At 39.8% G+C, this 14,900-nt stretch overlaps 1 protein-coding gene across 5 annotated transcripts in view; it reads left to right on the top strand.

Annotated features, from left to right (window-relative positions):
* The first annotated feature begins 119 nt into the window (after positions 1-119).
* Positions 120-14,900, top strand: part of TTC13 (tetratricopeptide repeat domain 13) — a 40,215-nt gene continuing 25,434 nt past the window's right edge. For 2 of the 5 annotated variants that reach the window (XM_044420798.1, XM_044420789.1), the window contains exons 1-6: positions 120-348; positions 5,568-5,662; positions 6,189-6,264; positions 8,009-8,079; positions 10,433-10,498; positions 13,681-13,773. In XM_044420798.1, the coding sequence (XP_044276733.1) occupies positions 5,660-5,662; positions 6,189-6,264; positions 8,009-8,079; positions 10,433-10,498; positions 13,681-13,773 (309 nt within the window). In that variant the 5' untranslated portion in view covers positions 120-348; positions 5,568-5,659. Of the gene's footprint in view, positions 349-5,567; positions 5,663-6,188; positions 6,265-8,008; positions 8,080-10,432; positions 10,499-13,680; positions 13,774-14,900 lie in introns of those variants that run through there. The other 3 variants (XR_006413796.1, XM_044420771.1, XM_044420780.1) reach the window with 2 other exon arrangements.

The raw sequence follows: 14,900 nt of genomic DNA, 5'->3' as shown, positions 1-14,900 counted from the left end.
CCGCCCATCTATTCCCCGCCGAGGCCCAGGGAGGGAAAAGACCAAGGGAGGAGGGGGGGGGAATTATTCTGCGCAGGCGCGCTATGAAGATGGCAGCTGCCGCGGGCTCTTGGTGCGGTTGGCCAAGAATTGCTGCGCCGCCGCCGGGGCCGCGTTGGACGCTGCTGTTGTGGTTGCTGGTTGCAGCAAGGCCGCCGCCAGGGCACGCCCTGACTGAGCAGTACCCACCGTTTTCCCTGCTCAGGCAGGAGCTGCACCGTCAGTCTCAGGGCCAGGGGAGCAGAGGCTGCCCGGAGCTCCTGGCGGCTGACTGGGGCGGGGAACAATATGCGGCCGCTGGCGACTGTGGTGAGTGATGGGCGGAAGGAAAGAGCCCGGCTCATGATTCTCTGGCGGGAAAAACTGCGCCGCTCCTTCACGCCCTGCCTGAGGAAGAAACGCGGCTGAGGTGTGGCGATGGTGCATAGGGCTGGGCTGCTTAAGGCTGCAGGTGTCGCAGCCGTACTCCTGAATATGCTTTCTCGACGTAAGCAGCCGCTTGCGAGTTAAGCGAACCTAGCACAACTGATAGAGAGGTGGGCTCGCTCAGCATTCCCCAGTTTGGTAGCTCTCTGGGGGTGTGGGGCTGCAGCTCCCATCTTTCCCGTGCAGTATGCACCTCTTAAGTTAAACCTGGAGTAGCAAATAGAGGGATGCATTAGCCTAGACTTCCACAAGCTAGCATCTTGCACATGGATTGGATGCTCCAGGTGTGATGGACCTTCTAAATATGTTGGGAGTAGCAGGCCAACTCATCTGGAGGGCATCAGTTTGGGGAAGGCTGGACTAATCACTTCTTTCATCCGTTGTGCTATTTTTTTCCTTGAGTGTGGAACTTTCAGTGCAGCAGTGATTTTTCTTACTTCACTACAGTCAGTGTTATAGTGGAAGTGGACTTGCAGAATGAAAGCACTGGGACTTTTTGATTAGCGTGTATGACAAGGTCACCTGCCACCCACCTCAAGTTTCTTGCTCCCTGTAAACTTAGCTTCAAGCCTCAAAGCAGCTGGGAAGAAATCAGTGTTCCCAAAAACAATAGATTGTCCCCTCTTGTAATACAAAGGATTTTGGGTAGCTTAGACTTGAATGAGGAATAAAAACTCCTTAGGTTTACAAATGATCAGGTCCTGGTAGAGATGAAAAGTGGTTTCTTTACTTAGGTTAGGGATAAAATAGGGATAGGTTAGGGACACTTAGGGATAAAAAGTGTATAAAAGGGGAGTAAAAAATGTTTCTTCACTTCAGGATTAAAAAAAAAGTGTCTCCATGCTGCTGGGAAAATAAACTCTTGGAAGATCTTGACCTTTCAGTGTTGCGCTACTTCTTGTTATTTGCTGCCAAGTTGCCTCTGACTTAGGGTGACCCTTATGAATGAATGCCCTCCAAAATAACAAGTCCTTGACAGCCCTGCTGAAGCTGATTAAGGGATATGCTTCATCTTTTTGTTCCCCTCTCTCCTGCATTTTCAGGTCTCTTCAGCCCAAGTCTAATAAATGAGCCACTGCACTGCCTTTGCTACCTCACTTTTCTGTGACTGCCACCTGATCCTAATAAATTAGTGTATGCACTTGTACATAATGCCCCCAAGTACATATAGACATGAATCAAAACCATTATCTGCTTGTTTGAATCTCTTTAGGGCACAATTATGAGAACTGTTGTGATACATGCCAGAACTTCAAAATTTCTTGTTTTGTTATTGAATACCATTCAGAACTTAACTCTTGACAGCACTGCACAGGAAAACCAGAACTGAAGGGACGGGCAACATGGTGGTCAGCTAGAAAAGGCTGTTACCCTTCAGCCTCTCCCAAAAGGACAAGACAGTTTATATGCTTTGAAGAATCTATTGGTCAGAACCATCAATATACAGAGTGCTTTATGCAGTAGCATAAAAAGAGGGAAAGTCTTTGCCCCGAGGAACTTGAAATCTAAATGTGGCTCAGAGGTAGAAAGTGATGCAGTGGAGGAAGGAAAAGATGAAGAGCAAATTAAATGCCCATACTTCCAGTTCCAGATATATACTAATGGCTTCTTCACACATTGCATTTTTAGGTGTATGCCTAATGTGAAGAGTGAATGCAGCAAATTTATGTTTAAACGTATGAATATCATACAGGTACATTAATAAAAGAGCTAGGATTGGTCACTGGCCTCTATCAGGTGTATTCTTGGTGACAAACCCAGGCTTGCTGTGATATAATGTATGACGTGACTGCCAGGGCAATCTTCTATAACCTGGCATTGAACCACAACTCCCTGTATGCTTGGCAAAGTTATTTATTTGTAGTATTCTTGCCCTACTCTTAAGATGGAAAGGCTCCCAGATCAGTATGACCAGTAAGAGAAGAACAAGCCTACAGGCTTACAATCTGATAGACAAGTCACAGAAGGAAATGTGGAGGATGAGAGAAGAAGAAGAAAAGCAAATTTAAGTACCAAGTTTTAAAGTTAAATAGTGATTCCTGTAATGACCAGCTGGAAGGGAGAGTTGAAGTACAATGTAACTAGTGTCCTAGCAGAATCAGTGATTCTGCTTCTGACCTATCTGGCTGCTACAGCCTGATAGAATATGGTTTGTTTGTTTATTTATTAAAAGCTTTTGTATACCGCCCTATTATACAAGATCTCCGGACGGCTTACAGTATTTATATGGTTAACATATGTGGCTGACTTAAAAAATACAACCTGGCTGTTTTCATTGCATACCACAAGGAACACATTTTGGCAGAGTGTGGCTTTGCAGCCCATCCTAAGTTAAGATGGAGTGACAGTGTTTGCACAAGGATTGTGGCTTATCTATGCTATCATGGGTTGCAATATTTGCTGGTGATCATTTTGAATGTTTAAGCTATGATAGCAGCAGCTTGTGCCATCTGAATACAGCAGCGTGGGTTGTTTGATGGATAAATATTCTAAAACCCATGTCCTGTTTCCAAGTTATGTGAAGGTTGTCAAGTTCAGAGGCAACTTGAATTTTTAAGGTGGTATGTATGGATGCTGTAGATCATCATGGCACTCAGAAAATCCTGCATTTTTCAAAAGTTTACAAGAGTTTGCAGTATTATCATCTTTTAGATTTTGATTAGTCACATCACTTGCACATATGCACTCTAATAATTTGTATTTGCTAGTCACAAATGGAATATTAGCCAAATTTGGAACAAGAATGTAAATGATACATACAGTTTAATATGCAGCATATTTTAGGTATGCAGAATGTTTCACATATGTTCTTGAACATTATACTCAAAACCTTTTTACTGTGGGAAAGTGCAATTGGAGGACTTGATAGTGTTCCCTAAAGAGTGGGTGAGAGCATTTGATTCCTTGTCATCATGATGTCTGCTCATTATCATCCAGTAGAGTTTGTTTCAGTAGTTAAACACTTTCTTGCTTTATGCTTTGGGGTAGAGCATCTTAAACCCTTAAAGACATGCTATCCAACTTGTGGGATATTTTGCAGATAGGGCACTTGTGTCTGTGCTGATGGTGTTACTGTTCATGGATAGGACTTGTGTACCATCTAATCACTTTATTTCAGAGTAACTTGGAGAACCTATGGATAATTTTTTAAAGGACTGAGGCCTTTCATTTGTCTTGAGATCCTTTGTCCATCCTGGCTACAGAAACTGGTTAAAGCTAGGCCAAGTGTTTAGATCCTAAAAATGGTTAATCCTTCCTTGAGAGATGGTGTCCACACCGGTGCTCTAATGGAAGCAGTGGCAAGGATCTTGGTGATCATGAAGAGATAACTCTTATAATTTGGGTTAACAAAAGCCAGTTGTCTTAATTTGCCATTCTTGGGCAAGCTGTTGGAGAAAGTGGTGGCTTTTCCGCTTCCAGCAGTGGTGATAACTGATGAGTATGAAGCCTTTCAGTATGGTTTCAGATCTGGTTATAAGGTAGAAACAGCCTTGGTCATTCCAGTGGTGACTTTGGGGAATACCTTGTGTGAACTTGTGGGGAGTACAAATCTCTTAGTTCCTCTGGACCCATTTCAATACCAGTAACTGTGATATCCTTCTGAGCCATCAGCCTGCATTGGGTTTAAGATGCATGGTGTTATGGTGGTTCTGCCTTCCTTGAAGACTGATCTCAGAAGGAAGTTTTAGGGGATTTTTGTTCTGTTCCAATCTATTGCAATTGGCCTGTGATGTACCACAAACTTCTTTCTTGTCTCTCATGCTTTTTAATATCTATGAAAATAAGGGGAAATCACACAGAGGTTTGGGCTGAAGGATTGTCAATATGTGAATGATACTCTGCTCCACCTTTTGTTTCCACCTTTCCCTCCCAGGAAGGCTGTGGAACTAATGAATAAATGCCGCAAGGTGGTCTTGGGACAAATAAGAGCCAACAAGCTGAAACAGTCTAGGCATGATAGAGAAGCTGTACATAAGGAAACATGTGGATAGAGGTTTATAGCTAGTCTTGGTTTCCCTCAAAGATCAATACTCATTTTATGAGTTCTGGACTCTGTCCCGCAGATCCTTTTTTTTTTTTTTTTGTTCACATTTTAAACTTTGCAGAGTTCAAAACCTGTAGCCTGGATACAAAAGCTACCCAGATATTGATTGATTGATTGCATTTATATACCACCCCAATCGTCCAGAGGGTTCTCTGGGTGGTTTACTAACATTAAAACCGCACCAATCCTAAAATAAATAAAGTAGCTACAAGAAAGATACAATGCATCCCTTTCTACTTCCCCACTTACTTAAAAGTAAAACATTGATGTGGTTCAAATCTTTTCTAGTTCAGAGATTATTGTTAAGCTCTCACAAATATTAATCCCTATATATTATACTTTTTCAGTATACGAACTTTCAGACTACTTCTACCAGAGATACTTACCTGGTAGCTAATTTAATGTCTTGTCAGTGCCAAAATAAGACCTTTTTAAACAGCTCACAGGCTTTTAAAAATTATAAATATTATTGTGATGCTGTGTCTTATTTATGTTATTGTTGCTCTGAAACATTGTGAAGGGTGGGATACAAACATTTTAAATAATAAGAATTCATTATTTTTATTAATTATTATTTCATCTGACTATTTTACACTATGGTATTATGCAAACCATTATCTTCTATGGTTTCCTGTTCTAGCTTTGTTCTATAATAATTACATTAGCTCTGCCTTGTGGTATTGTATTCTTGTTGATTTTTATCATTTTATATTATTTTTATATTTTGGAAGAATTCCCAGACATCAATAATTTTTGGGCAGTTGACAGAACAAACAAATGTTGATGTATCAGCCATAGGCTAGCCTCTATATGGAATACAAATATATGCTGTCCATTTACGGTATATGCATGACTTTCAAAACCAGAACATTGTTGGTATTCGTTTCCAATGAGAATCAACTGACTCTTGCAATTTTTTAAGGAGCTGATCAGTGTTTGAACAACTCCCATGTAATTTGTTATATAATTGGCACTATTTTCTTCTGTATTTACATTCCTAAGTGTAGCTATTTTAAGATGAGAATGTCCATTAACAATGGAAATCCTTCTATTTCAGACTCTTCTTTTTTGCACTTTCATGAGTCAGACTGGGATCTGCGAGGGTCTCCATCTTGCGAATCCTTGCTTTCTCTCAATACAGAAAAACTTATGGTATTTTTAACTATATATTGACGGATCTTGCTAAAATGTTATTTTACTTAGTATATATGTTTTATTGATGAAGTCCTATTGCACTGTTTATGCCTAAAACTTGATTCCTGAGAAACATATTAACAATACAGAAAGAAAATCCAAATTAATTGATCATTTGCATTAGCTGAAAATATATACACTGAGAAATTAGAAAAAAAATAGTTCTATGAATGTTGTGGAATCTATACACGGTTTTAACTGATTTTCTAAAAGGTTAATTTACACTTATCCACATATTCTGTGAATTCAGGCTTTAAATTCTTGGTGCAAAATGTTGATAGGATAAAAATTTTGGACACAATCCAGCATGTACACAATTCAGCATAGTTAACCTTTAACTCACACTGATTTCTGTGGTAAAGTCAAGCCCATTCCTAACTTGCTTGTGTTTATATCAGCAATTTAGTGTGCAATCTTTCCCTTAATTTTTATTTTTGTGTATAATTTTTTTGGAGTATATTGAATGTATTCAATTTTTTTGCAGAGCCAAGCAAAATCACTTGCAGAACAAAAAAGGTTTCCATTTGCCACGGACGATGACAATACAAATGAAGAATTGGGTAAGATGTGCTATGCATGAACACATTTGCAGTTTTGCATGTGTTAGCCAAAAATATACATTTACCCATTTGCACATAGTGCTGAAGGGAACCACACAGATGCAAAATAAATGCAGACTTGCACTTGTGAATCCATTTTCACTTCTGCCCACTCACCTTTCCTACCCCTGATATTGCTTGTTGTGCATTGCTGCTTCTTGTAACAGCATTCCCTTGCCTCCCCATACCTAGAACAGCTTTCTTTCCACTTTCTCTAGATATCTTTGCTTTCAGTGGTTCTTTTGCAGTCCAGTCCTAAGTATATCTGCATACAACTGATTCTAATGAATCTTACTCACTGATAAGTCGTGATAGGGTTGCAGTCTTTAAAAAACTGTTCTTTGAAATGTTTAAAATTTCTGGGTAAATTTATCTGCTTTGACATTAGATCAGTGTGTGTGTGTTTCCCCTATGTTACACTGCTCACATACCCCTTAAAGTAGGAGTTTGGAGCTGTTTTCTGCCTGAGGACCATGTTCTTTCAGGGATAATCTTCCAGGAGCTGCACACCAGCATTGTATTAAAATTAAGCCAAGAATGGGCAGGCCAAAGCCAGAAATATCCCATGCGCAGAAACCATTCTCATTTTGCTATCTATGCATTCCTCTCACTTCATACAAGTCCACACATTCACACACTATAATTTTCCCTATAGTTTCCAGTAGGTGATGGTTATTGCAACTGCTTGTATGGTGTGCAGAATTGATGAGAAGTACTGAAACTTCTTAGATCCCAGCAAAGGCGAGATAAAAAGTTGATGTTATGACTTAATCAGGGGTTCAGGTTAAAAGAATGAACCATCTATGCTTCTTAGAAGTTCTTACAGAGGGCTTTTTACGCATTTCCTGTTCAGTTTTATATCAGACCCTCCATGTACCTCTCTTGTTTAAAATTCTTTTTGTTTCTGTTTGGGCTGACTTTTCTACTGTGAGCTCCATTCCAGAGACAGCTGTCTTCAGAGCATGGAGAAATGGAGGGAGAAATGAAAACACAAGGAAGGCAGGAAGGCAGGCAGGGAAGAAAACCTGCACTCACTGAGAAGGGACCTTTCTTATTAGCTTACAAAAAGAAGATAAAATAGCTGTGTGTGTATGCTTGAGAAAGAGAAGAGTTCCAGTGAGTGTTGGAAAACTTGGGGCCAAACTACATGCTACATTGGGTGATTGTAATTTTAAATGTACTTTTATGCAAGTGTGCAGGGCACTAATCTGGATCAAGATCACTGTGTGTAGATGGGGAAAGCTAAACCTTCCCACCCAGCTACTTTTTTCCCTTAAACTTGCCCTTCTGAGGGCTTAAGAAGAACAGCAACACTCAATGGATGGTTTCTCAATGGATAGATGAGAATGGAATTGCAGTATAAGCGTTGTATCTGGTAGTGCCCTTCCGTGAACAGAATGGCTTTAGATCCTGAAGAGGCTTTTGCTTATGGAAGGGGACAAGAGGTCATTGAGTGCATGCTCAAATTTAACTGCACAGTGATGTCTTGAACTTCTGTTTGCAGCAGTGCCCATTAAATTTGGAGAGTAAATGTTAAACTATATGTTGATAATAGCATTTAGGGAGTTAGGTTTTTCAAAAACTTGGTTTTCAAGATTCACACTCCCCTGTTCAACTTTTTTGGGTTTCCAACAATTCTTAAATGTATGGCAAACATGGAATTTAGGGAAGATTGATAAAATAAACCATAACAATATTTTGGCAGCCATCGCTTATATATTGATTGGAAGTGGCCTTTATGATGAAGCTATACGACATTTCTCCACAATGCTCCAGGTAACAATTCTCTCATTTAAGTAATGCTATACTTTTGTATTGGAGTTTCCTAAAGCAAGATACTTGCCTTCCTAGGCAAGGACTGAAGAAAGGAAAAACTGGTTAGAATAGAAAAAATGCCTGCCTGCATTGCTTAAAACATAGTTGAAAGTGTATGGATGGAATACTAACATATAAACAGGAAGTGGGAGATTGAAGTAAAACTCTTTGAAGATAATGGTGGTATATTCTCTTCCTTGAGCATAGAAGGTCCTGTGATAGAAAGGCATGTAGCCAGAGCAAAACTAGTCCTAACAAGATTGAGAAAAGTAATTCCATATACAGGTAACTGCAAGAAATTGCTTTTAACTTGTGCTAAATAGTAACACTTTTTCTTAAACCAGCCTAGAGTGCCTATATCCCAGGGTGTGCGAGATGCCATTTCAGGGGGTGTGACAAAGAGGAAGGCCGCATTGCGATTTACCAAAATTGGTGAATAGCTACATTTTTGCCAACAATTATCCAAATAATAAATTTACTGTTAGTTTGCATTTGGATTCAGTTCTCTTTTGTCAATCAAGACAAAATCTAGGAATTTCCTGAATTCAGGAAGGCACACTTGTGGATCACAATCAGCAAGAAACTTACATGTTTTGACCAAATCATGAATAAAAAGCAGGAACAAAGAAGTCATTAAATTTTATGTTAACTGTTGAGACTGATTTTACTGTTTGCAATTTTTTTCCAATTGTTCAATTCATATTTGAATTCTATGCACTGAGTTCAATTTTTTCACCTACAGTAGTGTATGAGGTGCAAAAATTAGAAATTATGACTTCATCTTCAAATGTGATATTACTTTTGTACGGGGTGCAAACATAAACATTTTCTGGGGGTGTGGGCCATAAAGTTTGGGAACCACGGTCTTAAATAAAATAGTATCTTATGTTATTTCTAAGCAATTGGTCTTATCTATATGGTTGTTTTAGTTGAAGTGTTTGTTTAGGTCAGCCTGCTAAGAGTTCTGTCTTGGGCAGTGAAGAGTTTATAACATTGGAAAGTTTGTCATTTTCTTTCAAGCTTGTTGATGTGCCACATAATAATTAATTCAGGCATGTATGAACTGGTATCCTAGTATAAACTTGTGTGGACTGGAGACTTGTGGATTTATGGGTAAAGCTGGGTTTACTAGTGAAACAGAATTCAAGTATTTATTCATTATTAAAGCAGCACCAAACTGAAACATATTAAGAGATAATTAGTTCAGGCTATCTACAGCTTTTCTACTGAACATACTACTATATTATTAAATATAGACTTGACAAATAACTGATTTACTAATAAACTGTTGGTCTTTTCTGTTGTTAAATCACTACTTAAATAAGAGAGTTCAACAGTTTAAAAACAAGAAAAATTATTCATTGAAGTGAAGGTGACTAGAGATGTTGTTGAAAGTTTATGATTATGAGCTTTCAGAATGTAACATGCAGATTCTTGGAGAAGCTGTTGACTGAAAAACTTCAGAAAATATATTTTTCTTCTCTGAAGACTAGAGTAGAAATCTCTGAATTACAGGCCAAAATAAAACACTTGTAGAGGCTGTGGAAAGTTTTGGTTAGGTTGAAATTCCTTGCTCCGAAACCCATTGTAACGCCCATACAAAGCAGGGCATCTAAAGCAGCACCCACGTAATCCTGCTGATGGAAATGCTTTCATGGTAGAACTTGGAAAGCTGCAAATTGGAGCTAAGGAATAGCTTGCTTGGACTGTCTTTTCTGCACAAAATTGTCCAGTTGTTTTTCTCTTTGCTGCAGAAAATATATGGGTACTTGTGTTTCTTCCCATGCTGAGAGAAAAGCATTTATGCATGATTTGGAGGCTAGGCTGTGCTGTGCTGTGCTGGGGAAACGGCCTGAGGAGAGTTAACCAGTTCTGCCGTTTTTCTACATGGACACCTAACCTCCTGAAAGTGCTTTTGGTTTGTGTGCACTGGAAGTGCAGAAAAGAATGTCAGAAAGATGCATGCACTTGCTTCCCATACGTAGTTTGTACCTGAAGGGCCTGTAATTATCTGAGCTGTGTTGTCCTTGCAGCTGAACACTGGCTATTTTTCCTACTACTTGATGGGAATTCTGTGGAATTGTGACCTAAGCAATAATTATTTGCATATATTGGAATGTATTTCAAATACATGAAATGCACTTTAAATACATGAGGTGAGATTTGCAACTGAAGCATAGCAAAGAAGTCATTGGTCTGAAATGAGCAATGACCTTCATGGTGAAAAATATGCTGGGGCTAATGAGCAGTTGGAAGATAGAGTAAGACTGTGCACGGGAATCTTCCAAAGATAATTCTATTTTGCTCTGAATAGGAACAACCGGAGCTTATTAGTGCAATTTATGGGCGAGGGATAGCCTATGGAAAGAAAGGGCTGCATGTGAGTATCTAACATTTTGAAACTGCACATATTAATAGCCGCATGTTATATGCACTAGCAATTTCTTGATGAGTTCAGATTAACTGGAATATTTTGCTGCCTAGCTGTGTTTTCCTTGTGTTGTGTGTACATGGCTGAAGCTAGTACCTGCATTACAGATACACCATGGTCTTTGATGTTGCACTATTTCAAGTTGAAGGAAGTGATATTTTCCACTTGATATTCAGCTAATTAATATACAAACTTGCCGTAGGATGAATTAATAAGAGGAAAGGAGACTAGATATCCAGCAATATTTGCATAGTTGGTCTGATTAGAACTCCAAAGGGAAATTTAAAATGCTATCAGCATACCTTTATGTGAAAAGCGTATTCTATTCCCTTGATGCAAATTTGTATTCCTGCATTGTCTTGTTTCTGGTTGTATGGTGTGATCTCATTTGGACTACTGTAGTCTGCATTTTTGTTCCCCGTACCTAAAAAAGGATATTGTAGAGCTGGGCAAAGGGCAGGAAAAGGCAACCAAGGGACTGAAGCAAACTTCCAGTGAGGGAAGGTTTCAGTACTGGGGGTTTTTCTGTTTTGGAAAAGAGATGAGCTTGGAGAAATACGATAGGGGTGTATAAAATTATGCATAGTGTGAGGAAAGTGGATAGTGACATTTTTCTTACTCATAGTACTAGCAAAGGGTCATCCAGTGAAGGTAAATGGTGGAACGTTGAGGAGAGAGAAAAGGAAGTAAACCCTGGAATTCCCTGCCACCATGGCCACCAAAACAGCATTTAAAAGGTCTTAAACAAATCCTTGTAGGCTATCAATGCCTTCTATACTACCACCAAGAGCAGAGGCATCATTCGTCTGAATACCAGTTGCTGATGAAGATGAACAGGAGGGTGAAATGCATTCCTATCCTGTTAATGCATTCCTCCTCCTATCCTGCATTCCTATCCTCTGAAGGACAGGGTCCGCAGCTTAGGAGTGCTCCTCGACCCAGAGCTGTCCCTGGAAGCCCAGGTGATGGCGGTGGCGAGGAGCGCTTTCCTTCAGCTCTGGCTGATCCATCAGCTGCTTCCTTACCTGGAGGAGAGCTGCCTAGCAACAATGACACATGCACTGGTTATTTCCTGCTTGGATTACTGTAATGCGCTCTACGTGGGTCATCCAGTGAAGTATCCAGTCTGGATACTTCAGATGGTGCAAAATAGAGCTGCCAGGATGCTGTCAGGGACTGGTTGTTATTCCCACATAACTCCAGTCCTCTATCAGCTCCATTGGCTTCCCATCGAAGTCCAGGCTCAATTCAAGGTGCTGGTTATTACCTATAAAGCCCTAAACGGCTTGGGACCAGGATACGTAAAGAAATGCCTTTTTCCCTATATGCCCGCCTGCCCCCTAAGATCGGCAGCAGAGACCCTCCTCCGGGAACCCTCTTTGAAAGAGGTCAGGAGACAGAGTACTCGGAGGAGAGCTTTCCCTGCGGTGGCGTCCCAACTATGGAATGCACTCCCTAGAGAGGTCCACCTGGCGCTGTCATTATATGCTTTTTGGAGCCAGGTTAAGACCTTTTTATTTGACCAATATTTTAACATATAGTAATTTTAATTGTGTTAGATTTATTTAACATATTTTAAATAAATTAGTTTTATGCTCAGTATGGAACAGTTAACTTACTTTATTGAGGATTGAAATAACGTTGTAAGCTGTCCAGAGACGACAGTGATTTTATTTTTTTATTTTTTTATTAAAACATTTTTATGCCGCCCCATTCGCCGAAGCCTCGGGGCGGCTTACAACAATAAGTTAAATAATTAAAATCATAGATTAAAAATATAAACATTAGAATAAAATACAAACATACAGTCTAAAATAAGCTGCCCTGGCCAGGACGGCCTACAAATTTTCTAAATAAATAAATAATGGGCTGTCCTTTGAACATCTGGCTAGCCACTGTGCACAAAATGCTAGAGCAGATGGGCTTTGGGTTTGATGCTGCAGGTCTTTTCTTTTTCCTGCTGCAAACATACATGTCTCCCTTTCAGTTAGAACAAAGCTTCAGTTCAATTTAGTTTTCAAACTGCTCACTGGAATTCAGCCAGAAACTGCATAATGAGACTGGAAGCACTTGGTCAGCTATGTCCCTGGAACAAAGTTTATCTTTCTCCAGCTCTAACTAAAGACTTAAGGGCATGATCCTAGGCATATTTCTACACATGCAGTGGTCTCTTGGCTCACGAATGCCTCAGTTCACGACCAAATCAGGTCGCAAACAAAAATTTAAGAAAAATTTTTACTCAGGTCACGAACTCTGCATCGGGTGACGATCGCGATCACGCCCGACTCCCCCCCCCCCCCCCCCCGAGCGTGCCCGTCTATGGCCTGATCGTGGTCGTGCTCATGCAGGGAACACAGGCGTGATCGCAGTCGTATGGGGGGGGTGGGGGGAGAGAGATGGCCACGCTTGTACTGGGAGGGAGATGGCCGTGATCTTTGTTGTTCTTTGTCACTTTGCTTCAAATTTTTTTGATAAAAAAATAGTTGCAGAACAGATTAACCTTATTTACATTGAACCTTATGGGGAAATTTGACTTGGCTCATGACCAATTTGGGTCACGACCAGAGTCCTGGAATGGATTAAGTTCATGAGCTAAGGTACCACTGTATTTAGAAATAAAATACCTACAATTCCCAGCATGCCCCAGGTGGCCATTAGGTTCTAAATTAACAAAGAGGCATCTCCGTGTCTCTTTGCTCTACCCTTCTTGTGATATCAAGGCAAATAAAACATACAGTACCTAATGGCTAATGGGATGGGCTAAAAATCTAATAAATAGCACAATGCATTGCTACACCTTCATAAACAACAACCAATAAAAACTAAAGCAAACCTCATCTGATGGGAACATGTTGATGAGCACTGCAAAAAGAGATGTTTCAATTTCAGCATTATTAAGAAAACAAGTTGTTTGTATTTCAAGAACTTGTTTAACTATTACACACCATCCAGACCCCTTAGCTATAGGGTAGTATAGGAGTAAAATTAAAAATACATACATTTCTCTTCGTGCAAGGCACAGTATTCCATGATGAAAGCAAGTGGTTAGCATTGTATCTTCTAAACACTGTCAACCTAACTTTATTTTAAACATGTTCTGCTGCTTATGTGTACTATTTTCCATTTTTAAGGATTTAAAAAATGCAGAGCTTGCTTTGTTTGAGCTAAGCAGAGTAATTAGCCTAGCACCGGATCACCCTGAAGTGTTTGAACAGCGAGCAGAGGTAATTCTTTTCTCTTTTAAACTTGACTTTTGATGTTTATAAATTTTCTCTTCTGAAATTTCTGTGTGCATTCTTATGTGATAGAAGGGAAGATATAATTGCAAATGGGCATACAGATGTGACCCTATGAGGGTACCTGCCTCTTTCCAGCCCCTGCTGCCCCTTCACAGGTGGACCTACTGCAATGACAGCGACCTGCCCCTCCTGCAGTTTTGTTTTACAGTGGGGAGTATGAACCTTGTTTGGGAGGATACTCACACAGAAGCCTCCCAGTAGGAAATTCAGAAGTGCAGCTGGAGAGAAACCCATGTGTGTCCCCCTCCCCGCCTTCCCTGGAAGTCGCCTGTTCTTGTTGTAAATATTTGATTTGAATTAAGCTTCAAGGTACTGATACTGGTGTACATTAAGGAAGAACATTTGTATTGGTGGCTCTGGTTAAGATAAAATGACTAATTATAGGTTAAACAAACCACAGTTATGGGTTAAACCACTGTATTCATCATAATGCATAAACCAGAAACGGTGGACTGCTGAGGGAGAAATGAACTAGAATTTTAACTCTGCAACAAAATATTGTTTAAATGTTTGGATTATTTCTCCCCCAACAACCCAGAGTGCCAGGTTTGCATGTCATGGTGAGCAGCCAAGGAACAGGGTCTTCCTGGCTTGTTTATGAAAGCATATACAAAGAGTTAGTTCCAAACACATGGAAAGCAGTGTGCTTGCTCACTTGGGCATAACATTAATTCAGTTGTTACATGTGAAGCAGGTCATAGAATGCTTTGATAATTTTTTATTAGTAAAACCAGTTGAGGGATACTTCATAAGCAAATCAAATAGAAAAATTAGCTTTGTGGTTGTAGCAACAGGCCTTCAAGGGCTGTGTGAATGTTTTTATGTACCTATTGATATAGAAAAATGCTGACAATTATAGGCACAGCAAGCATTTCTATAAATTCTTCTGATAGGTTTGGAATAATTTGAGCACAAAAATATAGAACTTCAAGGAGCCTCCAGTGTATCTATCTACATTAGTCCTATACTCCCTGGCGGAATCAATAGGCCTTAGTCTCTTTTTGAAGGGTTAAATAAATTCACTTAACATGTACAATTTTTTCTGTATGCAT

This window comes from Varanus komodoensis, unplaced genomic scaffold (genome assembly GCF_004798865.1).
Source record: "Varanus komodoensis strain SLA01 unplaced genomic scaffold, ASM479886v1 scaffold1, whole genome shotgun sequence".
Classification (NCBI taxonomy): Eukaryota; Metazoa; Chordata; class Lepidosauria; order Squamata; family Varanidae; genus Varanus; species Varanus komodoensis.
This window is presented reverse-complemented; position numbering and strand designations above follow the sequence as displayed.